Source organism: Labrus bergylta, chromosome 16 (genome assembly GCF_963930695.1).
Source record: "Labrus bergylta chromosome 16, fLabBer1.1, whole genome shotgun sequence".
NCBI classification, from domain to species: domain Eukaryota; kingdom Metazoa; phylum Chordata; class Actinopteri; order Labriformes; family Labridae; genus Labrus; species Labrus bergylta.
In genome coordinates, this window is record NC_089210.1 from 26,407,633 (window position 1) to 26,435,302 (window position 27,670).

At 38.6% G+C, this 27,670-nt stretch overlaps 2 protein-coding genes across 2 annotated transcripts; both read right to left on the bottom strand.

Moving 5' to 3' along the window:
• Nucleotides 1-3,325: 3,325 nt before the first annotated feature.
• Nucleotides 3,326-13,015, bottom strand: LOC109991828 (pyruvate dehydrogenase (acetyl-transferring) kinase isozyme 2, mitochondrial). Its single transcript, XM_020644234.3, has 11 exons — nucleotides 12,747-13,015; nucleotides 10,598-10,739; nucleotides 9,662-9,733; nucleotides 9,365-9,552; nucleotides 9,159-9,248; nucleotides 7,676-7,753; nucleotides 7,344-7,420; nucleotides 7,069-7,167; nucleotides 5,442-5,552; nucleotides 5,175-5,288; nucleotides 3,326-4,985 (listed from the first exon to the last, which is right to left on the bottom strand). The coding sequence occupies exons 1-11, from the start codon at nucleotides 12,874-12,876 to the stop codon at nucleotides 4,842-4,844; spliced, it is 1,245 nt and encodes a 414-aa protein (XP_020499890.1). The 5' UTR covers nucleotides 12,877-13,015; the 3' UTR covers nucleotides 3,326-4,841.
• A 2,295-nt stretch (nucleotides 13,016-15,310) lies between these two features.
• prkar1aa (protein kinase, cAMP-dependent, regulatory, type I, alpha (tissue specific extinguisher 1) a) lies at nucleotides 15,311-27,454 on the bottom strand. The gene is made up of 11 exons (XM_020644232.3): nucleotides 27,299-27,454; nucleotides 26,180-26,359; nucleotides 24,925-25,092; nucleotides 23,735-23,826; nucleotides 23,596-23,657; nucleotides 23,463-23,509; nucleotides 22,261-22,419; nucleotides 22,123-22,183; nucleotides 21,878-21,999; nucleotides 20,406-20,487; nucleotides 15,311-18,968 (listed from the first exon to the last, which is right to left on the bottom strand). The coding sequence occupies exons 2-11, from the start codon at nucleotides 26,351-26,353 to the stop codon at nucleotides 18,796-18,798; spliced, it is 1,140 nt and encodes a 379-aa protein (XP_020499888.1). The 5' UTR covers nucleotides 26,354-26,359; nucleotides 27,299-27,454; the 3' UTR covers nucleotides 15,311-18,795.
• Nucleotides 27,455-27,670: the final 216 nt, after the last annotated feature.

Genomic DNA, 27,670 nt, shown 5'->3' on the forward strand with positions numbered 1-27,670 from the left:
CTGTAGGTACCACTAGCAGGCCTGCATTCTGGGACCTTAATGTTCTCGAAGGGTAGTACGGCACTAGTAGCTCCTTAAGATAAGATGGTGCCTGGCCATTTAGAGCTTTGTAAGTGAGAAGAAGGATCTTGAATTCTATTCTAGATTGTACAGGGAGCCAGTGCAGAGAAGCCAACACAAGAGTAATGTGGTCCCTTTTCCTAGTTCTAGTCAGTGCACGAGCTGCAGCGTTCTGGGCTAGTTGAAGAGTCTTTAGAGACTTACCAGAGCACCTTGACAAAAGAGAATTACAATAATCCAACCTGAAGGTAACAAAAACATGAACTAGTTTTTCTGCATCATTTTGCAACAGGATATTCCTGATCTTAGATATATTACGAAGGTGAAAATAGGCTGTTCTTGAAATTTGCCTGATGTGAGAGGTAAAGGACATATCTTGACATATCTAGTTGAAATAGAACTCCTAGATTCCTAACAGTGGTGCTAGATGCCAGGCTGATGTCATTAAGGACAGTCACATCATTAGAAAAAGTATCTCTGAGATTTTTAGGGCCTAGCACAATAACTTCAGTCTTGTCTGAGTTACGTAGCAAAAAATGTCTGGTCATCCAGGTCCTAACGTCCTTAAGGCACGTTTCTAGCTTACATAACTGACTGATGCCATCGGGCTTCATTGATACATAAAGCTGAGTGTCATCTGCATAACAATGAAACTGTATGGAGTGTTTCCTCATAATATTTCCCAGAGGAAGCATATATAATGTAAAGAAAATTGGTCCAAGCACTGAACCTTGTGGCACTCCATGGCTAACTTTGGTGTGCATAGAGGACTTAACATTAACATGTACAAACTGAGATCGGCCTGATAAGTAGGATTCAAACCATCTTAAAGCAGTCACTGTAATTCCAAGTAATTGTTCTAGTCTGTGTAATAGGATTTGATGGTCAATAGTGTCAAAAGCAGTAACTTTAACTAGTGCAGTCTCAGTGCTATGATGGACTCTAAATCCTGACTGAAACTCCTCAAATAAACTGTTGTCATGGAGAAAGTCACACAGCTGATTAGCTACCACTTTCTCCAGGATCTTTGAGATAAAAGGAAGGTTGGATATAGGCTTATAGTTAGCTAGAGTTCCTGAATCTACAGTAGGCTTTTTAAGTAGAGGCTTGATTACCACTGTTACCACTGACTGTGGTACATAACCTGTCAGTAAAGACATATTGATCATATATAATATAGAGTTTCTAACTAAGAGAAAGACTTCCTTAAACAGCTGGTTGGGATTTGGTCTAAAAGACAGGTTGAAAGTTTCGACGCAGAAATAATTGAATTTAGGTCTGAAAGGTCGATTGGAGAAAAACAGTCTAGATTAATATCAGGTCCTGGAACTGTCTCTGCCATATCAGAGGTATCTGCACCAGGTAAGGGCAGGAGGTTACCAATTTTGTCTCTGATGTCTAGAATTTTGTTGTTGAAAAAGTTCAGGAAATCATTACTGCTGAGGGCTAAATGAATACAAGGCTCAATGGAGCTATGACACTGTCAGCCTGGCTACAGTGCTGAAAAGGTATCTAGGATTGCTTTTGTTTTCCTCGATTAGAGAGGAGTAGTAGGCAGCTCGAGCATGATGTAGAGCTTTCATATATTTATTATGACTATCCTGCCAGAATAAACGAGATTCTACTGTTTTGGTAGAGCACCATATTCTTTCAAAATTTTGCGACGTTTGTTTTAGAGTACGGGTTTCTGAGTTGAACCATGGAGCTGCCGTTTGATAACCTTCTGTTTCAGGGGAGCAATCGAATCAAGAGTAACTCTCAGCGAATCCACTCCACTATCAACAAACTGATCTAGCTGAGAGGAACTAAAGCTATCATAAGAGTTTCTAACTGGGTTGAAACACAGTACTGAATCAAAAGCAGCTGAAATAGCGTCCTTAAATCTAGCTACAGCACTATCAGATAAACTTCTAGAGAGCATATTTTTATTAAGCAGAGATAATTCTGGTAGGACAAAGTCGAAAGTAATAAGGAAATGGTCTGATAGAAGAGGATTTTCTAGGAAAACTGTAAGGTTTTGGATTTCAATGCCATAAGCTAAAACAAGATCCAGGGTGTGGTTGAAATGATGAGTAGGTTCGTTTACACCCTGGGTGAAACCAATAGAGTCTAATAATGACATGAAAGCTGTACTAAGGCTATCATTATCAACATCCACATGGATATTGAAGTCACCTACAACTATTATTCTATCACTGCTAAGGACTAAATCTGATAAAAATTCTGCAAATTCAGATAGAAATTCAGAATATGGGCCAGGAGGGCGGTAAACTACAACAACTAGAACTGGCTGACAGGTTCTTGAGACTGAATGTGAAAGACTAAGAACAAGGCTTTCAAAAGAAGAAAAATTCAGCTTTGGTCGGGTTAACTAGAAGACTAGAATTAAAAATAGCTGCTACTCCACCAGCTCGTCCGGTGTCTCGAGGTATATGAGTACTAAAATGACTGGGAGGAGTGGATTCATTTAAACTAACATATTCATCTCGACACAGCCAGGTTTCAGTCAAACAAAGTAAATCAATATGCTGATCTAATATCAGATCATTCACTAAAAGAGATTTGACCTAATGTTCAAAAGTCTGCAGTGAATTTTCTGATTTTTTTTGCAAAATCGTATTCATAGTTTTAATTCTAATGAGATTTTCACGATTTACGCCTTTTTTTTCTATGTTTGGATGACTTAAAAACGGGTCTGGACCGGGAGACAGACACAGTACCTATAGTATAACTACAGTTTGAATCAGAATTACAGCTATAGTGACTGGGAGACAGATCTAAGGGAGGTGCAGAGAAGCGTGTAAGACTGCAGCTCTGTCTCCTGGTCTGAACTCTGTCTTGTTGTCAAGGTTTTGGACTAATAACCTCTGCTATGTTTCTAGATAATAGAGCTGCACCGTCCAAAGTGGGATGGATACCGTCTCTAGCTAGCAGACCAGGTTTTCCCCAAAAAGACTGCCAGTTATCTATGAAGCCCACATCGTTTGCTGGACTCCACCTCAACAGCCAGTGGTTGAGTGATGACATGCGGCTATACATGTCATCACTGGTCTGATTTGGGAGGGATCCAGAGAACGTTATATAACGCCATCTTTCCATGATGGCGTTACATAACTCTCAGTCTCTGATTGGTCCCAGTTCAGATATATTACTTTCATGTGTAGAGTTCATGGCAGAACTAAGAGGGACCTTCTGTAACAAATCCACACCTGAACTCCTCTGTGTTCTAAAGAGCAACAACAACAAAAAACAAGAGACATTCATCCTCAGTCATAACAATAAGTTCAGTTATTTTATGGATGATATATTTTCCAAATGTTTCTTTATAAAAATAAAAGTCCTCAAATATATATACAATAGAATACAGGACCTTGTGATAATACAAAGTCATGGCTCGTGAATGCACACAGTGAATCACAATAAACCGTTTAACACAGATACATACATACATACATACACACATTGCAGTTTGGACCAGTTACAGGACTAAAACAAAAAAGCTGATTTCAGAGCTTCAAAACATTAAGCAGAGATAATTAATGAATAACCTGTGTTCTGTCAACAGATCACAAGTTTACATAACTCCTGGACATTGTTAGTCCCTTTCAAACATGACCTAAATGATCTTTAATCCTTAATGTTCACTATCAGTAACTAAGCAGCTGAGCAAGTGTTTGTTCTGCATCAGTACAAGGCCACAAAACAGAAACTGAAGAGAGACTTATCTTAGTGACAAGTTGTTCAAGGCAAAAAAGGTTTTAGAAAAAAAACACAAGTCATACTCCCACTGACTGATTCACTCTTACAGCAGGAAAAACACAAAGAATACATGTCCTGTTTTAGGTAGAAAAAAATATCACAACACTTCTCTTTGAACATGTTGAGGCACTTTTTGTTCTGATGAAATCTTCCTGCTGGCACCTTGTGATCTAAGACCTGATCAGCTAAGTAGAGCCCGTAAATACCTATTCAGTAATCAGCGAAACTGATCCCTTAGATTACAAGGAAATGTTATTTTTCATGTGAGGTTAAGGTTGTAATTATTGTAAGAGTTATATCCCGCTGTGAGACATGGTGTCTAATGCTCTGATCAGACCTACCATCAGTTAAATTCCCCTCTCCAGAATTCTCTCTCTACTTCACACCTTTCTGGAACTGTGAGGTTGACTCTGTTTGTCCAACTGGTTCGTCTCTTCCTCTGTCTAAAGCATGTGTGAAGAAAGCAGGTAGAGATCTAAGAATAAGAAGCTGGCTCTGAACAAGGAAGGACCAAGACAATCAGGAGCCGGTCTTCTCTTTTATCTCTTTTGGTCACTTCAGCTTTTGTCCGCTATCAGGCTAAAATTCTGTTGTGTTTAAAAAGTATACCTAGATTTGAAAAACACTTGTGAGATTTGTAGGCACTGTTCTAGAAATTGTTTGTTAACGCGTACCTAATTTTTATTTTAAAAACAACAGTCCTTGTAGAGCCCTGCCACCATATTACAACATTTATCGGTTAGGTTAGATATGAAACATTGGCAGCTTGGTTTGGTATAGAAACCAAAAGTACTTGGTTAGTTGATGTTCGAGACTAAAATAATGTTTCAATGTGGACTTAAAGTTTCACATAGGAAACACACAGAAGTCTCCTGAGTATAGGGGAAAAGCGAGGGTCCATGTGTGAGAGTTCTGAAGATCAAGAGTCACCATGTCAACATGTTCCCTAACTCCCTTCAATGACAGGACACTTCATGGCCTGAAAGTGCTGGGGGTAAGAATTCCTGCTGGCTCAGACTCAATCACTTGGAGGCGCGGTAGACGGCCAAGTCAAGCGGCTCCCTGGAAGGAATGCACCAATCGTCTGCCTCCAAACTCAGCTTGTAGTTGCGCAAAGCGGTCTTGTTAAAAACTGGCAGTCTCTCCACTGAGTCTGTGGACAATGCCTAGAGACACACCAAGAGAACACATCATAAAACAGCGCATGGTTTTCATCAAAATATAATAATTCGTTTAATTATAATGCTAGCAAACTGATAGAAACTTGGACATTTGGCTTCAGTTTAATCTAGAATCTGTGCCTATCAATGATGAAATTAGCCTATACAATAAAATGTATTGTGTGTGAATGTTACCTTTAGGTGTATGACAGCATCAGTGCCGTAACCTTCCATAGAGTAGAGCTGCAGGTCTCCTTGGAAGTAGCGAGCGTAGAGACGAGAGATGGGCAGGCCATAGCCAAACCCTGCCTGTAAACACACAAACACACACACACACACACACACACACACACACACACACACACACAGGTAAGCTCTTCTGATGTTTTAATAACGTGTTTGAATGTGTGTGTGTGTGTGTGTGTGTGTGTGTGTGTGTGTGTGTGTGAATATGTTGCTCACTAGTGGGGCTCTGTGTTTTTCTCCAAAGGAGGGTCGAGGAGCTGTCGAGTACATGTAGCTGAACAGACGCTCTGTCTTTCTGAAGGGAACACCACCTCCTCTGTCACTCATCTGCAAGAGAAGCAGAGATGATGATGAAGACCTGAGCACTCATGATGGAGACAAGAGCAAATTAAATGCAAGGCCTTCCTCACATTTCAGGATTTTAGCAGTCAAATTGCTTTTTTTGTACTGAGATTTTTCTTTAGTCTGGATTTTTCCCAGTAAACTTTTAACTTATGTTGAAATGTGAATCTAAAAAGCTCAGTGTGATACAGATTAAAGCATTCAGATAATCAAACAAGAATTGTATAGTATAGTAAGCAGTTAGCATCAATAAAAATATAAGAAACTATTCATTTCTGTGAACAATACACTGACATAAAACTAGGTTTTGAAATATACATTACATTTTTTTGGTGACTTGCTAATTTTTGCAAACATGCGATTGAGTTTTGATGTACCATGAAACTGTTGTGGCAGTTGCACTTACAGTTTAGAGAATGTTAAGACTGTTTTTAAAAAATAGCCAAAAAGATAGAGAAAACTGTAGCCACATGAACTACTGTTAATGAAAGGAAACTGATTTGTTCAATTAAAAGAGATTTTTTTTCAGGTTTTTATTTCTGCTTTTCATGTAAGGGTCATTTTGAGATGCAGTCTTTCAGTTGGTAAAATGTAGTAGGCAGCGATAAATCTAAGTACAGAGATTCTACTTACAAAATGGGTGATAGTTGTCTATGGGTATACTTAATTGACAAATGGCAAATAATCATCAACTTCTAGGAAGCTGCCTTACTTCACAAACTGTCTCTGATAATGTCAAATAGGTCTCACTTTGGAGTCAGCAGCTTTAATTTGTTAAAATGCCAGCTTAGTTTTTCTGAGGTTGAGTATTGAGTAAAGGTGCGCTGTCCAATCCTGTCTTAATATGGATGCAGGCTGTGCCAAGATCAAATGATGTCAGTGAATATGCTTGTGGAGGTGGGTGGTTGAGCTCTTGATGATACCAAGTGTTTATGGGCTTTATATAACTAAATGAAAGAGCTGAATAAAGTGAGTCAGTGTAGCAAAAACCAAAGGGCAAAGGGTCACAACACGTCATTCATATCAGAATAAGGATAAGAGGAAATCATTCAGTCTATCCTTTCTTTCTCTTCCAACAGTCCTCACATCATTAACAGTGCTTACATAATGAATGTGTAACATTCTTCAGCAGTACAGGGAGGGTTTATACGTTTTTTGTTTCTTTTTTTAAGTAAGAATGTTTTAGTCGTGCCGACTTAGTAACTATTCTTGGTTTGGCATTTGGGGCATTTACTGTAGATAATACGTCTCTTGTTCAACCTGTGACGTGTTAGAAAGCTTAGTTCAAGTTCTAATAACGTGTGCTAAGCGGGGGTTCTAGTTCTTTTCTTGTCTTGCATTCCTTTGCAGCATTGACACAGAATTCAAATTCCTTGATGTGACTTGATAAGGTGTCATGCTGTTTTCATGATAAACCGCTGCTCTTCCCTTTGCTCTTTCTTCCTACTTAAGTTTACTTTCTGCAATGTTGTCTTTGTCTGACACAGAAGCAACAACTTACCGTGATTGACAGGTCCTCTCTACCAAGAGCGACCATGACCTTGATGGGTGGGAGGGTCCTGCTGGCCTCGTGGTTCTCAATGGTGGCTCTCATGGAGTTCTATAGAGAGAGGAAACAGAAAGGTTTACCAGCTAGTAGGTGAGGTACAAAATATAAAACTATCATGGTATTGAAAAAAACACTACAGTGGCCCTTTAAGTTCTAGTAAAGGCTCCTTTAATACTAAAGCATATATGATAAAGTGTTTCTGTTTGCAGCAGCTACAGTTTTATTACCTTGAAGAGCTCAAAGAGCATGTGGTACAGGTGAGATGGAATATAAGAGATATGGATTGGATCTCTTATGTTGTTGGCTAGAGGAGGGGGAAACAAAACAACAAAGCAGGGCTTTAAAAACACACACACACACACACACACACACACACACACACATTCAAGGCATAAAGGTCATATAGTGGCTAAAATGTGTTTTACTGCAGACACCATCCACAGACTGTTGTCCACAGACGTTCTATCAAATACACTGACTACATAAATAAGCATCTAATACAGCCCCACTTCAAACTCCTCCATTAGTAAAGCTTTAGGCTTTTCGTTTTGCGTCTCACCATTTATCTGCCTGAGCTCCAGCTCTGGGGCTCCCAGGTAGTACTGCTCACAGAGCAACTTGGCACTCTCATAGGCATCTAGAGAGATGAAAAAAAAAAGGTTATTGTTTGCCCTGTGGACAGGGACAGGAAGGATAAACAGATTTGATACATACAAGTTGATTTTAAGAACAAACAGCAAGTGTAATGGTCACAAGCAAGCTGCCCAGACTCGTTCTGTTTTTAATACTGAAACTAGGCCAGACTGGATAAGCAGCCTGCCAGCTCTGTCCCAGTTATCGACCTGATTCATTTCATAATATGAGGAGTTCCTTTGCTCCATTACAGATAGTTTCTGTTATACAATAAGAGAAAATGAAAATACATAGCCGTGTTTTTCTTTAACAGAAGACAAATACAGATAAAAATACAAATAATTAAAACAAATCATCTCATTTTTACCATCACACAGCAGGACGTATGTGCAGGTCTGACTAACAAGTTGTTGTTTAAAAGTCTTGCTGGAGTTTGGACCTTTCCTAACATTGAGCCTGTCCGTGTACCGTGTAGGAGAAGAAGTTGTGCCAGAAATTCACAAATCAAAAGTGATAGTTGGTGGGAGGTCTGTAAGCCAAATGTTACATTTAGGCCCCTCTACTAGACGAATCCAGCAACGATAAAACCAGCTTAAACAAGTTTTACACCAATTCACTTCTGAAGCAATGTCACAGCTTCAGACAATTTTCCTAATGCTGTAACAAAAATGTAAAACTCAAACTTTCGCTCCTTCTCATTCTAACAGAATCTGACATGTTTGTTGTGGTTGTATTTTTTTTGTCTGTTAAATGACACCGACGATGTCGTTGGTAACCAGTATACAAAGTGTCAAACAAAGTGTCCACACTAGGGAGGACGGTAAACCATGGAGGGAAGGTCACTGTCCTCATGCCCAACTGAATGTAACACAATAGTTGAAGATTTGCTTGCTGTTAAGTAATGTAATGATGTAAGCATGTCAGCAGTAAGCTCCAGTGAACCAGTATACTTTTAAAGCAGAGAGTAAGAAAAGTAACTGAACAAAGCATTTGACTAGCTTGTAATGTTAACCTTTCTAATTTGATGACCTCCATTTTTAATTTTTCTGTTTTTATACAAATTTTGAGTTACATGTTACAGAAACACATTGCTACTACACTAGTAATAAAACTGTGAAAGGTTTGTATGTAACAACAATTAAACAACTAAAAAATCCTATTATAATGGATGAAAGATGTAAGGATATTGTAAAAAAAAAAAAAAAAATCTTACAGCAATAAACTTTTTTCCTGGGTGGTAGCAGCACACTCCTGTAACTGCTAGATTGATAAATGAAATAATTTTTCAACATCATGGTTGAAAAATTAAGAGATTTTATTGAGACATAAATTAATTGAGGGAACATTTTGTGATATTAACCGCAATTCTAACAACTACTCTCTTTATTTCAGCCTCCTTTTCTTCTTACCTCGTGCAACCTCTGTTACATCACATATGGAGTCAATACAGCCAATGGTGTATGGGTGGGCGGGGTTTGTGTTGCCATAGAAGACGAGAGCTGCGAGAAAGTAGAGAAAAACAAAACTGGTGATATATCTTCCTACTACAATTGCCTCTAGTAATGAATGTGGGTGCAACTTTAGTGCCCCAACCAGCTACAGTGTGGATACTTACTGTGCTGGTTGATGAGCATGCGGATGGAGATACGGCTGGTGTAAAAGCGATCCAGGAAGTACTGGATGTTGTGGTCGTTATTAGCATCCTGCTGACCAAAGACATCTTTGTACTCAATAACTCCCTGAGCCATGGTGGGGACCACCTCGTTATGCCGGTTTCTGATCACTTCCAAGACTTCCACAAACCTGAGTTGGTGACAGAGGAAGTTAGGTTGGAAAAAAAAAAGGAAAAGTCCAGATTAAGTCCAGACCTATCCTCTGCTCGTTTTCTTATTTAAATCTGTGTTACACTCACGTCTCAAGGACTTCCTGGTCATCAGGGTTCTTGTCCAGAAACTCAAGGATCTCCATCAGGCTCTGGATGTACCTGCAAGAACATAAAAACAGGAGAGTCCCTGAATATTCCGCATGTCTGCTATCACAAGAGATAGAGTTGGCTTGATCATGGCAGATAAACATGTATACAAATTAAACCCTGCTACAGCCTGGTAGTATTACGGGTTCATTCCAATGGGTGAACAAGAATGAAAAACAGAGAGAGAGAGAGAGAGAGAGAGAGAGAGAGAGAGAGAGAGAGAGGGGAGAAAACAGTGTGGAGAATGTAAACACAGCTTTCCATCAGCATCGACATGTGTGTGTGTGATGACGTAATGTGGGGAAAATAACACCAATGTGACTCTTGTTCCCTGAGATGACCCTCCTCCCAGTCAGTCACGAGAAACTGAGCAGCAAGTCCAGGTTGCTGTATCTTATTAACAATTCATTTTCTATAATATGATTATTTCTGCCACGGTGTAAATTTCTGTAATTCATGTCACGTTACATCAAAAATCATTTGTAAACACAACCCCACCCCAAGCCCTCTGCTTGGAAATGTAATCTCTGATTATATCTGGGATAACAATGTTGGACTGCTCTTTATTGCAGTCATATAAATGAAAATCTAAAATATTGGGTGCTACTCTCTGGGGAGTTTGAAAAGACTTTCACAAGTCTTGAGATTGTGGTCTGTACTAAACAGGAAAGTTTAATGCTGTGCTTCAAGTAAGTTTATGAAAATACTCATGGCTTGACAGTAGCATAAACAGGTATTACTGCCTTATCTGCCAAGATGTTAACATTCTGCAGAACATTTATTTTATTAGATGTCAACAACTCAAGTGCAATATGTTATGTAAGGCATTCCGAATCATCAATAGTCATTCTGTGAACACTCAGCAGTTTATCTCACCAGCTCTGGACCAGATGGACAGAAGGCGTGGACCGCAGCCGGACTGGAAGGAGGTTGATCTCCTTCATGATGTTGGACAATCGCACAGGGAGCTCCTGTCGAAGGAAAACAAACGATGTGCGCTCACAGGCGTTGGTTGAACCTGCAGAATAGACAAAATGTATAAGGCCATGAAATAAGTTTGACTTGGCAACCTCAACATAAGGTCCACTGGCTGGGTTTTTTGATGGTACATTCATACATAGTGTATGTCTCACATACTTGATCAGCAAGACAGGGAGTGAGATGAGTGAGTGATTTACAATTCAGTAAAAACATAAAATGGTCTAAAGTTAAGAATAATTACCCAATACTTATTAATGACTACAAGCAGTGAATAATCATAATATACATACTGGACTGTAAAAACTACATAGAGTGGAGATGAGGTCTGAACAGTTTGTGTTCAAACGAAAGTCAAACCTTCGCCTGCTTTTCTCTGAACCTCTCCTTCAAATGTCACCTGGTTGTGTTTCTCTGCAAGTTTCAGTGTAGATCAATCTGTGTGACATTGACACTGTAACTGTTACCTTTTGGGGTGCAAATATTGCCAATGTACATAAAATCTATATTACATGAGAGATAGAACTGCAAAAATCCATCCCTCTCTCTCACTCTCAAAGTCTCTCTCTTTGTTTTTCCCTGCAGAGTATGTGAATGTCAGTTGACCCTCTCCTGACAGCAGTCAATAATAACCAATAGTTACATGATGGGTTGAATTAGGGGAAATTGTTCACTAACAAATTGCGGATGTCATTAGTGTCATTAGAGTGTTATAATAGACCAGATTTGATCAAAATTCTCTTCAGGCATTCAAGAGATGTTGCATTCACAAGGATAAACAATGACATCACATCAGTAATGTTTTTCTCATCTTTAAGGCATTTTTGTGTCATAATCATTTATCTCTTAAGTTATGGTGAAATCTGTTTGTGGAGAGCTGACCCTGACCTTTGACCATCAGATCTAATCAGTTAGACTTAGGTCAAAGTGGACATCTTTGCCAAATGTAATAAAGTGCCTTACTGGTTTTATAAACATATATTGTTTACCAGGGTGGGACAGACTTAAGGTTGCAGTGACCTTTGACCTCACACTAACAATTTCTGGTTTGTGTGTTCAACTGGGTGTTTGTTTCGGATCGGAAGCTATTCACTAAAGGTGATCCTGAGATGTGTTCACAGGAATAGTAGGGTCAGACTTATGTGACCACAAAAAAAAAACTCTCAGTAAAGTATAGGCTACAAAAAAAGATCCCAATGTCAAAATATCACAATGTGTTCATTTGGTTATCTTGATTATCCTGTTACCTATACGTAAAATAACTTGTCGAAAGAAAAGAAAAGTAGCACCCTTTTTCAGGATCCTTGTCCCCTAAAAATGTTGGTATAGTGGCGTAGACAAGGTAACCATTGTTTGCCCCTATCATTAATGTCATTATCAAAACAAAAAGATGTCTAATGGAAATTTCTGTATACAAGAGTTTGTTTGAACAAAAGATCTTGAGTCAAGTAATTTGTCTTTGTTGTTCTGTTTGCAAAGTTTGTAGAAAGGCAGGAAGTCATACAGAGGTTTTTTTGTAAGAGGAAAGTAACCTACATGCAGAGGTTTTAGTATGGAAACAGAAGTTCATGAGGAGGCCTCTGAAGAACAGCAGGGGGTCAGGTGTGACTTGAACAACAGTATTTGGTAAATGTCACAGAAAATTAGATATTTTTAGCACATCAGCATAATGAAATCTCCATGACAGTTGTCAGCATCATCATAATCATCACCACCGTGATTGAACAAGTGTTAAGGTTGATTTAGACTGGTGGTGTGAGGCGCACCCCAAGTCGGAAGCATCAACTTTACATGCTGAAGGCAATTCGACCATTTTTTGAATAGATATCACCCTAACCCCTAACCCATGTTTTGGACACGTGATGTCAACCTTTTTCCTGTCCCTATGGAATATGTAGGCTATTATACTTTAAAAATTTGAATTCAACCCAACCATAAGAATGACGAGCCAGCATAAAGAAATATAAAAACAAGTGAAAATAATAAGTTATATTATTATTATTATTATGATAATTATGAATACTTAGCTTAATACGTAGCTACTCACCAAAATCCAAGAACTGCTTCATTGAGAGAGGAGAAGGAGAGAACTTGGAGAAATGATCGATGTGTTTTGGTACGTTAGCCAACGCTGCAGTCTTCATCAGAGACCGAACAAACTTCAATTTACTGGTCATCCTCAAAGTCTATCGAACAACATAGAAAATACGATGTAAAAAATGTGATTTCAAATCATATAGCGTCAAAATGGACAGTTTGTCTAATTGTTGTTGATTCAGTTGAGAAGTCTCGAAGAGGATGGGAGTCTGCAGCTGCACACAGGGAACTGTCACTTAATAGACGATCCTAGCCAATGGGAGAGCAGGGTGGGCGGTAGCCAGCGAATTGGATTCCAGGAATCCCGCTGGTACAGTGGGAAGATAGTAAACAAGGAGACATGAGTGCGACGGGGTCATATCGTGTTTTACATAACGTTTCCTCCGTCTGATAAACACCGTGTGCAGCTGTCTGCTGCCATCACAGTGGTACGGACTATAAAAACATCAACACGACCTGAATCATACGGGACACACGGGACGGTTTGCTACACCCTTGCCTCTGACATAACAACATCTGCAACGCCCACCCGACCACCCGTCCACCGACCCAAAGGCATCACCATGTTGAAAACAAAAACACACATACACAACTCAAAAACTGTTAATCGATAAGTAATATTTACAAATGACGAAAGACGCAGTTTAGTGATACTTAAGGCTCATCTTAAATTGTTTCAAAGGTTCTTGTTCAGTGACAATGACCCTAATGGAGTCACATATTTTTATTTCTTTATTAATATTTAGATATATTTGTTTTGGGAGGGGCTTGAGATATTTTTCTACCTTTAATGTAAGCTGATGGGACACTGCAGCAACTAAAGTGACCTTGTATTTTGGTCTTTTTAAGTGCATTCACATTGTCTTTATGATATAAAGAAAGAATGGATTATTTGATACATTTTAAGGATTGTTTTAGAGCTTGCTAAACTGAATTGCTAGGTTTAATGTATAAAGAAGCACTTGAAGGACTATTACAAGTTTGAAAAATAAAAAAATATATATAAATAATGGCTTTAGTAATGGCTGCCAAACGTCAGTGCTTTACTCATGGCTAGGAGCTAAAATTCATAGATTAGGTGGTGGGGACAAAACTGCATTGCCTCAATCCTGGGACTGAACTGTACTGCAAAGCCTTTTTTGGCTGAGTAGATATGTTTAAAAAACATTTTAGTTTAAAGCTTAAATGTCTAAGTATTTAATGTGTGTGTTTTGTTGAATGAAAAACTGCAGATATTAGGTCGTATCATTTAATAATTTTCTCAAATGCAGTTAAGGGATTCCTAGTGGGAAATGCTCCTTGACTCCTGGCTGAGAAAGTTTTTTTTATGGAGATTCATATTGAAAGACCTCTAAATCTTTGTCTTTAATCCAAGGTTTTTCTGCTATCAGAAAAGTAAAGTGATTCTGAGCACCAAATTAGTCTGTGAAAACGGAATGAGAGAGTTTCAAGTCCATACAGCGAAAAGAGTGACATAAGGAGTACATACACAAGTGCCCACATGTTGTATGCTTAAGAAATATAACATAGTAGTAAATAAGGCAGTTGGTTGGCCATTCCTGTTGCTCTGAAGACTCATGCCAAAAGTCTAAATCATTTTTGCTTTAGTGAATCAAATCCTATGACCGATGTAAGCGTTCATACCTTTTGTGTCTCAACATGCATGTGGAATAAAAAATTTTGTAAAGATTTTAGGATATTTTAATGATACCTCTCCACTCTAGCTCATTCATTCCAATTTGCCTAGAGAAAAACAACTTTAAAGAGCTGAACAATTGTGCAAATTTCAAATTATGATTGTGCTAGACTAATGAATTAGATGAAAAACTTTACTTAATCTGACAAGTCCTCAGTGTTGGCAGCATTTCATTGGATGGATGAAATGTTGCCCCCCCCCCCCTTGAATGTCAAGTGAAAAAAACCAAAAAAAAAACATTTGGGCCTTTATTGTTATTATTGTAGAGATGGGATAGTGGATAGAGTGGGAAATCCGGGAAAGAAGTCATTTAAGGATACCTTTCCAATAGAACAGGACAGCTGTCGGCGTGCCCCCCCCAACGCTGTAAACCTAGGGGAAATACTGACTGCCATAGTGTGTGTATGGTTAGGTGTGACATGCAGTGTAAAAGCACTTCAAGTAGTCAGAAGACTAGAAAAGTGCTATACATTCTCAAGACCAGTTAACAACTACATGTTTCTGATGTGAATGTTGCATGCTGGGAACACAAACGCTAACCTGTAATAAGCTGACTTTAAACTGGGTCTCTGTGGGAAAGTTAAATTATGTCAGTTATTTATTAAATATGAGGAATATTTTAAGGACTTATGAACAACTGATACTGAACTCCAAAGAAGGGCGTAAAAGTTCTACGATGTGAGATCCAGGACGTTTTAAGGTCTTTTAAACAGCTGATTCGTGACTGAAAGTTCAAGATGTGCATACACAGTTGAAAGAGTATGATTACCTTTTAATATGTGACATGGGTGAGGATATGTAAACAAAGACTCAATAAAAACACTGATCTCTTTATTGCTATTTAACTGCTGTAAGAACATCCTACAGAGAAATCAAAAAGTCACACTGTAATCAATCTGAGGAAAGGCACAAAAAACTGTAGGAAAGAAAGCTGCTCTTTCAGTTTTTACAAAGAGTGATGGTCTGACTGAGTAGAGCACAGTGATCTTTATAACAAAAAAACAAAAACACCACACTATGATATTGAGAGGATAAAAGTAAAAAAGAAATGTACACTTAATATTGAAAATACAGTATCGAATTAAAATGACACCAGAATATTCAAAGGGCAGATAGGTGTGATCCCACTGAGTTAAGACATAATAAATCAGAGACATTGCTGTACATCATGAAAACACATGCCAATAAAATGCAAGTGTTTAAAAAGTGTTTTATATGTTTCTGAATAGCATACAACAGTGTGTCATTTTATTAAAGCATGTAAAAAAATATTGATGACTCACTCTAAATTCCAGGGTGTCTACTTATTAAGAGTTCCAATGAAGTTTTTCATCTAGTCACCATGACAATGAAGTCTGAAAGGTACCGACCAGAGTGCAGGAAGTTCACGCTAACCAGCTAACCAGCCGTTTTGCATCCTAAGCTAACCAACACATTTGATTTTCCTGTCTCCCTCCTTACCTAGCTCTTGAATTTTAAACACCCTGTATTTCAAGAGTGGCCCATTGGTCGATGCTCTCCACTGGTGGGTGCCATGCACCAATAAGCACTTTCAAAAGGACTCCTACTACTGCAAATCTTATTAACACCTTCTTTTTCCATTTTATGACTTTGAAATCTAGAAAATCTCAGCATCAAACTTAGCACCAGCTCTGTTGTGAAAGTAAAGCTTTAGCTTAGCATATAACCTTTTCCCCTTTGATCAAATAGTTCTGTATATATAAAAAATGTGTAACAGATTAATCATTAATTTCGAAAAACATCTGAGCTGTTTATAGAACAATAAAGGATTACATAATGTCAGCAGAGTTACAGGGATAATCAGACATTTGGAAGTGAGTTTTTTTAACATGCTCTGCAAACCCAACATGAAGAGAATTTACCTAAAAGGCCACTTAACTCAAAGAGCAAAAAGAAAACTAAGTAAATGTCTAGTATAAATGAGAATGTTAAAAAAAAAAAACTGAAAAATGTTAGACATACAAACGCACGCCATGAGTGTGAATTGAGTTTTAAAATATATATTTTGATAAAGAGGACTTTTGCTGTTGTTTTTACGATGTCCTCAGTAACTATGTACATTTTTCTTTAGAATTATCATTTTTCAGGGCTTGCTACTTAGTGAAGAATGTCTCATGGGCTAATTGAAATGTGCACTCACATCTATGTCCCTGCTCTGAAAAGAAGTTTAGACTCTTTCCTCACAATAAGACACAGCATCGCTGTACAATTTGTCCTGAATTATGATACAAAAGGCATAATAATGAAAATAAGTCATGGATATCATGTATTATCCTTTCAGAGTCTCCTAAATAAATCAAAGTTATACAAATGCAAATCAAGTGAACATATCAGATTTTATTTTGCACGCCAGGTAACCTGTCCTGTTGTCACTGTCTATTAAAAGCTAAAAATAAATGACTTTATACAAGTTTAATAAGAGTGGGCGCTACATTTCATCATTACCACTGAATCTTTGTTCTCTATTTTTATTTGCTATGTTTTTTGTCTATTGGCTGCTGTTGATATGTAAGCCCCTCACACTCACTTTATTTAAAAGCCAGTGTTGACCTTTTTGGTTATTATTATCTTCATATTATCCCTACTTTCCATACTTTCCCTTTAAGCTGGCTCTGGTAACATGTGGAGGTAAGCATATTTAAACCCTGTTAGAGTTGATGTTCATTAGTTATTCACTAGTTATGTATAAATAATAAAAGAAATATAAAGAAACCATGTTTAAGTGGAAAGAATGTTTTGGTGAAATGCTTCAAGATGTTCTATCTAGTCTATACTAAATATTTAAAAGAAAAACCTAACTTTGCATAGATAGTAGGACAGTTTGACAAAGATGCTTTTAACTAATGCTAATACTGGCTTGCCAAAATAGTTACGATGTTTTGCAAATGTTAACAATCTTAGAATAGCATGATTAAAATAGCTAGTAGCACACAGTACAGCTAAGGATTCTGGAAATGTCACGTTTTGCAGATATTTGGTCATAAGTTTGATGATCATTGTGTTGGAGGATCACAGTAAAACCATGAGGACGGCATGGATGGTCAATCTTTTAAGATAATGTATCTTATAGTGCTGAGATATTTCAGTTCAAACCTAAGTGATGGAAAAACTAGCCAAAAGGTTCAAATTAACTTCACAAAGAGCAGCAACAAACACATACAACCCATTTTGTGTCACCTTAAAAACCTCATCATTCAGCATAAAACTAAAAGGTATGCTATCTAATAGTAAATTCAGCTGTCTGTAATTCAACAGGGCTGAATTTCATGTTAGCTTGCGTACATTTTGCAGACACTTAGTCTGTTTATGTAAAACTGAAGAAAAATCTAATTTTCAAATCACCAATAAAGTGTGAATTGCCACGCTGCTATACAAAGTATCATGATGCTACTGTGGAGTTTACACTTCTTTTTAATAGGTAGAAGGCATGTGATGTGCCAAAATGTTCAATGGTCAAGGCAACACTTCCACTTTTGAGTAACCTAAGAAAAGCCTATAAATACAATCTGTAAGGAATATTTGACATTTTCATTATAATTAGGTCAAATTGGTAAGGGGCTCGAACCCAAGATACAGGTCCGGTGCCCTAAGGCAGGAGGGAGAGGAGGATTATTGTAACTGGACTCTTGCTAATTTATTCTACAGATTAAGCTATTTTACATAAAACCAAACTGGAATCACATGAATCAAGTCCAGTCTGAAGATGAAACCTGAGCTGCCCCCTCTTCTCTCCGCTACATTATCTAATCATAATGTCACTGTCAATCTTTCTGATTTTATACGGCATAATTGATAGTGTGACAATATATTTCCAGGTTTGTTTTAGATCCTACGACAGCTGTTTCATCTACAATATTTTCAGTGTGACCATAAAAGATCTCTGCTTTTGTCTAGATAATTAAATATCATGTAATAGCAATTTCTGTATAATAGTTACCATTTGATTGATCTTAATGATTTGTTACAGTGATCAAAGTGTGAACACACAGTTCATAATTCATACACTACCTTATCTCATCTTCATCATTAAATCGTACGCAAACACCTATTCGATACTGGTATTTAACCTTTGACCTCACAACTTTCCGTCACACAAACAAATGTAGGCTTTGAAGTACAAACGGAGAAAAGAAAATAAATATGATAAAAGAGAGTAATAGCTGTAACAGATGTGAAGTGATGTGAAGGCGTGGTAACATACTGTATGTGAGAGAGAGTAGAAAATAAAGCTCATTTGCGATACTAGGACCTGCAGTAGAGGCAAAGGAGCTTACTGGCAGGCTCAGACAGACAGGGAAACAAAGCTGTTGTACTGCTCAATGTTTCTCTTCAGGATATCAGAGCAAGGACCGAGGACTCGCTCGAACCGCGGACGATCCAGTTTGACACACTTGAGGGGTCCGCACGCAACAACGGTGGCAGCACGGGGCCGGTTCATCAGCAGGGCGATCTCACCTGTGAGTCATAGGAAAGACAAACAATCAGAAAGAAGTTCTCACAGAAAAATCAGCCTGCCCATGGTGTCCTGCTTTGTTATTTGTGATTTTTGGTAGTAGTAAAGCTAATTTTACAGTGGAATACATAAGTGTATTAGTGTAAATGTAAATGTGTAGTAATAGTATCAATCAATCAATCAATCTTTATTTGTATAGCGTCAACTCATAACAAGTGTTATCTCGAGACACTTTACAAAAAGCAGGTAAAAGACCTTACTCATTGTCTTTTAACATTACAAAAGAGCAGGTTGTTATTTTAGTATAAGCCCTATAATACAGTCTCCTGGTGCTAAGAACAAAGCTGTTGCAACTCAAAAGATTAATGCAATTAATTAATGCACATTTCAGAATTTGGTTCAACAATGTGCTGCCATCGTCTATAATGATTTTATGGAAGAATTTATAGAACTTTTTTCAAGAAGATTACCATATAATTGACATTTCAACATCTATATCATGATTATCAGTGATTTACTGCTTCTTCCCTCACCAAAGACCAGCTCAAGGGGGCGGTACTTCACTGTTAATATTATTCCAGCTGGTCTGAGGAGTTTAGCTGCATAAACCCTGCCGGATGTAGCCGTCAGTTTCTTATTAGATAAAAGGCCTCTACTTTTGTCATTATGTAAAGAAAACTCTTTTTTGACATCATTTCAATGTGCTGGCTAAACCTGACTCGGTTATCCAGTAAGAAGTAGGCCGGTTAGTGGGCGGCAAATAGAGACAAATAGTTATAAATAGAGTGTCAAGTTTTGGAAAAAAAAAAAAAAATCCCATAAGAGAAAAGGTATGTGAAGACCCTGGACCCTGCAAGTGAATTAGAAATGCAATACTTGTAACAGAAATGCCAAAGCAATGAGTCTATCCTATTTTTTATTAAATTAAGCAGTTAAACTCTGTATACATGATCAGTGTGAGCAGTTTCAACTTCAGTAAGGCAGTGCCTGGGAATTTAGTCGGCTGAAGTAGATTTGGCTTTTTTTTCAGCAACATGCACCAATTTCCTGAATGAGCCTGCATTAGCCTCATGATGGGAAGTTTCTTTATTAGTTTTTAGTAAGTTTCTCTGTCAGTCTGACATCAATACATTCAAACCAATTTATTCAGGGTTTCACGCCTTATATTGACCTATACAAGGTTCAGGGATTATTTACTGACCTGGTAAAACCGTAGTGAAAAAGGACACTTTTTTTAATCTGAGACTAACAAACTGTCGATTCAGCTTCTCACAAGGGTCCATTTGAGAATTATCTTGGGTAAACTTTTAAGGGGAGGCCTTAAACTGTATTATCATCATTATCTAATTCTTACTTTCAAAAATAATGCCTGTCACTATGTCTTCATAAGATGTGTGATAGTGCCTGTACTGTAGTTGTCAGATGTGTGAGGGTCTTACCAAAGTAATCTGATGATCCGAGTCTTCCAACCTCCACAAACTCCTCATCGCCGGACCGCCTCTGGAGCACAGCGGCTGTGCCCTAACAGCACAATAAAGAAATCTTTAACAACACATCACAAAAAAGATCAAGTCTCGTAATCAAAGACAAAGTATTGATGACTACACAACCCAAGTTCTCACACCCCATCTCTGTTCTGACATTGAAGGTAGTAACAGATGAGTTACAGGGTTGAGAAAGGATCGGCAGAGCTAGCGGGGGAGAGCAGCGCTCTGTGTGTGTGTGTGTGTGTGTGTGTGTGTGTGTGTGTGTGTGTGTGTGTGTGTGTGTGTGTGTGTGTATCTTGAGCTCCTGTTTTTGGTTTACCCGTAGCGCTTCTGCAACACTGTCGGTCACAGACTGGGACACCAATATTATGACGCTGCTGAATCAACAGAAAAGTACAAAGCTGTAATGAAGGGGGAGCTTTGTTATGGCTTTGTTGTGAAATCACACTCTGAAAAAGGAGTTTATAGAAGACAAGAGCATGCTCTTAAAACCTTAACATGGCAAAAGCATTTCACAAATTCCTGTCAATACAGTCTGCATTTAGCAAATAAAAAATGGAAGGGCATTTTCACATCAGTCACAATTGTTTCGTACCATGCCCCATCACGATTGCTGACCCTACCCCTCTCCCCTTCCGCTCTACGTTCACATTAATAACATCGTTCCGTACCCGATTACACTTGTGTATGTACACAGTCCAATACAGCAGGTGGCAGCATGCACAAAGTTGGTTTGCAAATCTGCCAAAAAGTAGAAAGAAGAAGAAGCAACCATGGCAACCGCACGCTGGCTAAGTCCATCCTGCAAACTGGATATTTTTGTTATTTCTGAGACACTAACAACACACATCCACTGTGCAGCTCAGAGGATGAAATGTTCCCCTGCTGCACGGATACAACGGTTTTGAAGCAACAGGAGCCATTTAGAATTATTATTATGATATAGCAGTCCACAGTTGTGTTTTAATCTCCCGCAGACTGTACTCGAGTACACATGAATCGAGCCCGAGACCACATCTTCAAGCGGACTCTGGCACAGCACCCGAGTACGTTACGAGTACGGTACGTTTGTGTTCACACTGGTGAAATGAACCAGACTTTGGGGTCAAGTATAATCGGATCCAGCCCAGGTCCCAAGTGTGAAACCACCCTAAAATATAAAATTCTGTGATTGTGACCATTTTTTCAGCATTTCTAAGAGTCAAATGGAACAGATGACCCATACCTGAAGCCCCCCCCCCCCAAAAAAAAAAGAAGTAACAACATTCTTCTCATGTAGCACGATACTTAATAAACAGAATTCTTCTTCATTGGTAATCTGACCTGAAGTGATTCAATGACAGAATCCTCTTCAGGAACTTCCACTTATGTGTCCTGCACTCACTCATTCTGGTTCACTAGTGCTTGCAGAAGTTGATGCGTACCTCAAGGATGATGAAAAACTCATCACCAGGCTCTCCCTGCACTACGATTTTCTGTCCGTCTTTAAACTGCACCGTCTCCAAGGCGTCCGCCACCGTCAGCCGCTCCCACTTCTCCAAAGACTCTGTAAAGGAGCAACTTTAGGTTATATACACACACATTCCTGAATATGTCAAAGACAGGTTCCTTTTCCAAGACATTATAATCCAGCCAATCAACACAATAAAAAAAAAACTTTTGTTCTCACCTAATATGGACACCTTGCTGAGAAACTCCTCATACATCTTGCGCTTTCTCAAGGTGCTCCCCTAAAAAACATAATCCCAATTGTTTTAGTTAAACATACAATCTTATGTTTGTTATCTAACAGGACTCCACACCTTACCATCAGTATTCTCCTGTAGCTGTCTCTGTCTATGCCCCACAACTTGACATTAGACTTTGCCCGAACTGAAGCTGCACGAGGTGTCCCATAGATCAGAGCCAGCTCCCCAAAACTGCCTCCCTCACTGATGTTTGTCACCCATTCATTGTTTACATAAACCTAGGGGGGGAGAAGAGAGTCAAATACATTTTGTTAGTCCTTCCACTAAACTTGCATCATGACAAAATTAAGCTAGTCTAGGTGGTGGGCCACACTGTACTCCTGAGCAGTGTTTGTAGGTCACAGAACCTTTTGCTTTTGAGTTCAGAGTTCATGTTAACAGGTAAAAGCATTCACACAGCCCACATTAACAGAGCTATTGAAGCACAGTGTAAGAGCTGCTGTAGCATTATTCATTATTCTATTCAACATCAGATAAACGAATCATAAGGGCTTAATGATTTTTTATTTACAACATATTCGATAAAGAAAAAAATGGCAAAGTATTGTTCCGATTGCTGAAGTTGAAGAGCAAAATGTAACTCTGACACCTAGTGTTTAAAATTGATACTGCAGTCCAAATTGAAAACATTAGAGAGCAGTCTCCTCCCGATGTGCACGCAGGTTGCCATGATGTCACAGACCAGCTCTTCATCAGCCTTGAAACCATTCTGCATTCTAACCTATCTCCATTTTTAAATGGAGTTTTTAATCCTAGTTTGAGCACGTTTCTGGTCGTGGAGCTTATTAGAAAAAGACAGAGGCTTTTTAGGTCGGGTAGAATCAGTTATATCTGAATCAGTCCTAGCATGTCCTGCTTCCATCGCTGCAACACCTGTAGGTTTGCCATTTCCTGGCAAACCGAGGGGCAACCAAAATGTCTGTGTGGGGGTGCCTTAAAACCGCCTACCTTCTCTGGTCACAACAAATACAGACCATACCGGTGGAAAACTTAGAAGGGGGACGACTGCTGCTAAATCATCTTTGGGGAATACATATTTTCTTGTGGGCAGCAGAACTTAATGAAACAAACTTTTAAAGCACTAGGCTAACATATTAGTTCTAGGTAGAATACTTAACTTACTTAATACTTAACTCTCTCAACTATAAGTTATTATAATGTAAAAGTTATCATTGAACACTCCCCACACTTAACCACTGAATCTTAACTAAGACAGGCAAATGTTTACTGGAGCTAAAAACGGCAAAGAAAGAGAGCTTACATCCATCTCCCCCTGGTCGATAACATAGAAGTTGTCTCCCTCGTCACCTGGAACAGAAACAACGAGGAGTTCCATGAAAGAATGTCCAGAAGTAAAACGCAACAATCTGCACAGATATGGTGTAAGAATTCACCTTGTTGGATGACTGTTTCTCCAGCGATGTAGTTGATGGAAAACATTGCATCAAAAATGTCACTGTAGGCAGAAAACAAGTTTGTTTAGCTGTTTGAAAATGAGTCTAAAAGAATGATTTAACATATCGGTGCCCTCACCTCCTCTCATTGTCATCCAAGTGGGCAAACAGCACGTTCCTCTCCATGGCTTTGGCCAGGGCAGCCATGCTCGTGTAGTCTTTTGGAATGACCTTAGAAGAAAAAAGTTCTTAAGATTTTCAGGTCCATTTCAGTGAATATTAGGACAACCATAAACTACACAAAAATCAATGTTGCTATCCCCACACCTGCATATACTAGAAACAAAAACAATATCGTTATCACTCCAAAAAAGAGATAACTGATTTGTTTCCTCTTACAACAGCATGAGACTGCTGATCAACTTTAGGTTCAAACTTAAACCCTGTTCTCTGACACGAGAGGCAGCTCACCTCCCCAGTGTTGTCACCCAGAAGCTTTTGTAAATGACACAGTTATTTTTTTGAGTACAGATATATTCCATACGAGTTTATACTGTACATACAGCAGTGATCCAACCACAACAAAACTATCCCTGATCTCCCCATTAACAGAGGCCTCGTGTGAACACACTGATACATAGGACAGATCAGGATCTAATAGTTTTGAACATCTTTTGTTCTTACTTTAAATAAATACATATTTTTTTACTATTACTTGACAAATGATCACTACCTCTATTCACTACTACTGCATCTTTAGTATTTAGTCATGGGAACAAAGAAGTTGTTATTCATATACCAGGGTATGCTGAAATGTTTGAGTCGTAAAAAGATTTTACGTGTGTGTGTGTGTGTGTGTGTGTGTGTGTGTGTGTGTGTGTGTGTGTGTGTGTGTGTGTGTGTGTGTGTGTGTGTGTGTGTGTGTGTGTTTAAGGGTAACAGTCTCTACTGTAACCTTAACCTTTTTGGTTCACTACAGATGAAACAAAAACTTTACAGTCAGTCGTAAGCCGTTTTCACATATGTACTCCGGATAATATCTAGATATTTACAGGAGGACTTCTCCAGAGATTCTCCCGACCTAGCCGTTCACATATGCTCCTCACAGCGGGAGGGCTGCGCTATCCCTGTCAGAGGGGAGGGGGATCTCCTGAGGTAAGACGTGATGTAAATAAACAACACGGAAGTAGCTGACTAAGCAACAGAGTCCGCTACACAACATTATAATGAGAATATTTGCCTTTATATCAATGCTATGTGTAGTCTAATGGAATGACAACATCAGTGTTTAGTATGAAGAGATGTGTGTGAAAACAAACTGACACTGACCTTTCGGACATAGGAGGCAGCATCTTCCTCATTGTACACCTCAGCACTGATGGCTCCTCTCCGGCTCCGACCTCTCACCACAGGGTTCATGGGTGGAGACACTTCATCCTCCCGGGAGTCGGAGCGTAACCTAGACCTCTGCTGCACAGCCATCTGCTGGGCCTCCTCCTGCAGTGCAGCAAGTAAACAAATCAACACCTGAGACTACCTACCTGTAATTTTTCCTCCATAGTTTCAAACTGAGCCAAATTTGTGTTTACACTTTACTCAAAAAAAAAGAGACCTTCAAGGTGTTGTTGATTTGGCTAAGTATCTCTCGCTCACTATCAGTTTGATACAAAGTTTTGAAGCTCTTAAACATTTGGTAACTTTATCATAACCATTAGGTAGGAGGATTTTCCCAGCTGTTCAACTGGTTATTCACAAAACAAAAACTATGGAGTACATTTTGTAGACTTTAGTGTCAGATAAGTCTATTGTGGTATCACCAACTAAACTGAATGCATTCATTGGAAGGTTAGAGTGGAGCTGAGACAAAAAACAGCACAACAGCCAGGCTAACATTAGCGCACAAGTTAAAGGGAGTTGGACAAAGGTAAAGAGGAAAACATCAACCCTGACTGATTGTGGCAAGGAATGTCTCTGGTCATAGGCGTTTGGACAAGTTTAAGAAAATGAATAAATGTGTTGATTTTATTTATAAATAGGTCAGCTGAGTGGATGGTATGTGTTGAATTTACTAACTGAGATTTTGAAAACGTAAGTTCCATAATGTTTCATTGTTGGTAGGTACAACTTTTTATAAACTGTTGCAGGTTCATTTCTCTTTTTCACATGTTCAAAATAAAGAACTCAAATCAAATATTCATTGAAATCTGGAGAGGGCTAAGAGAGCAAATAAAAAAAATCACTTTTCATTAACAATGTGTTTTTATAAAGGTCTTTAAAATAAATAGAGCCAGTTAAAAAATAGCAGTCTAAATCAGAAAATCTAAATTGTCAGTTCGCACAGGCTCAGATGCCCTGAGCAACCGGTCTCTAGTACTACCAGAAGCTAGTTCGCTTCAAGATATTCACTCATCATCAATACCTATCATCTGTATAAAACAAACGTGTTTAAATGAAATTGTTTACTAGAGCACCCAGTTTTTTAATAGATCAAGCTTCTTAATGTGGTTCTCAGAGTGAACACAGCTGATGGATTACACTTAACATTTTCTTGAACCAGGAGTAACATGCTGTCAGCAGCACTAACCTTTTCTAGTCTTGCAAAGTAGTCTCTGAGGAAGGCCATGGGCCGGTCTGGCCGGGCTGTGCACAGCTGGATGATGCAGTCCTTGAGCAGCTGCTGGACATTGTGATTCTGGACATACTGTTCACACACTTGAAGGCCACGCTCCTCATCACCGTTTGCACTGTTTGATGCCATATTTGTCTGGTGACATGGAAGGACATGGGCAGAAAACACAAAGACAAATGAGGAAAATGTCTACTGCCATTCTGTATTGATATGCAACAGTTACGGTTTACTCTGGACTTGGGGTTTAATTTAAAGGTACAAATAGCACTCTACTAATAAAGAGGCTAGACAAGTGTATGTACTGTCACTTTCAATAAAAAGCAAACAGACCAGGCCTAGAGGATCCTGTAAGTGCTATTTAAACACTCTGTAAGGGTGTGAGCACGGGTTTTCCAATAAGCTGCACCAACAGACAACATAAATGTAAAAGAAAAGTGTATGTTGACATTGTTCCACTGCAGTTTCATTTGTTAGTTGAAAATCCACTGTAGGTGCTAACTGACACTGTCTGTAAGCATTACTAAACTTAAAAAAAACACTTTCGCATCAGTATGGGGTGTAATGAAGCGTATCCGTCCTTCAGTAAGTTTTCAAGATCTTCCCCCTCCATTTCTGAATCGGAAATTACTTCAGCTTCGTCAAGTTTACATTACTTTAATACTGCAAACTCGTCCGAGTCCAGAACTTTAATCCGTCCACGATATCGAGTTGACTAAATATGGAAGCGAAGAGTAATTTGTTGGAAATTCTGAGTGATGTAAGAAAACTGGCTGACGTTTTTTTTCTCCATGTTATTTAACTTAACCTTGAAATGTATCAATGTACCTATCCAACAATACTTAGGCTACTTATTGTCTGTGAATTAAGCGCCTGCGTTTGTAATAACATACAAAATCTTAGGATTGCTCATGAATTGCTGTAAACTAGCGAGTATACTGTTAGCATCGCAATGCTACTAAAACAATAGCAAAAACTCAACCTCTCAGATGAAAGAGCGCCAAGCTTCAAGAAACTGTTTTTTTTTTACGTGTAACAAACAACTATACACATCGTTAACTTCATGAAAATCCTTACCAAATGTAAGAGGACGCGAGGGTTCCTTGTTTTTCTTCTTGATTGCGGATCACCATCACTTCCTCCTCGACTCTTTCACAATAAAACTGTGTCCTCAACATCACAGGATACAGAACTGGGTGACTTCCTGTTTCTTCTTTGTCGAGGTTTTCATGGCTGCTAAAACACAGATGTTATGTCATTTCTTTAAGCTAAAATTAGCGCAACAGTTTAAATGAGTTTGAGAAGTTTAAGACAATGAATAAATGTGTTGATTTGTATATAGCTCAGCTAAGTGAATGGTTAATTATAAATGGAGAAGGGGGGGAGGGGGAGTTGAATATGTTTATACTTATTCCTACTTCTTTTCGGATGTAAGAATTGAATTAACAT

Excerpts from the sequence above, each read along its gene's own strand:
- LOC109991828 (XM_020644234.3), bottom strand. The coding sequence starts at position 12,876 with ATGACCAGTAAATTGAAGTTTGTTCGGTCTCTGATGAAGACTGCAGCG. Across the intron at positions 10,740-12,746 it reads GAAGCAGTTCTTGGATTTTG|GTTCAACCAACGCCTGTGAG; the intron begins GTGAGTAGCTAC and ends TCTATTCTGCAG. Across the intron at positions 7,754-9,158 it reads TGTAACAGAGGTTGCACGAG|ATGCCTATGAGAGTGCCAAG; the intron begins GTAAGAAGAAAA and ends TCATCTCTCTAG.
- prkar1aa (XM_020644232.3), bottom strand. The coding sequence starts at position 26,353 with ATGGCATCAAACAGTGCAAACGGTGATGAGGAGCGTGGCCTTCAAGTG. Across the intron at positions 23,827-24,924 it reads CTGCCTCCTATGTCCGAAAG|GTCATTCCAAAAGACTACAC; the intron begins GTCAGTGTCAGT and ends TTTTCTTCTAAG. Across the intron at positions 22,184-22,260 it reads GCTACAGGAGAATACTGATG|GGGAGCACCTTGAGAAAGCG; the intron begins GTAAGGTGTGGA and ends TATGTTTTTTAG.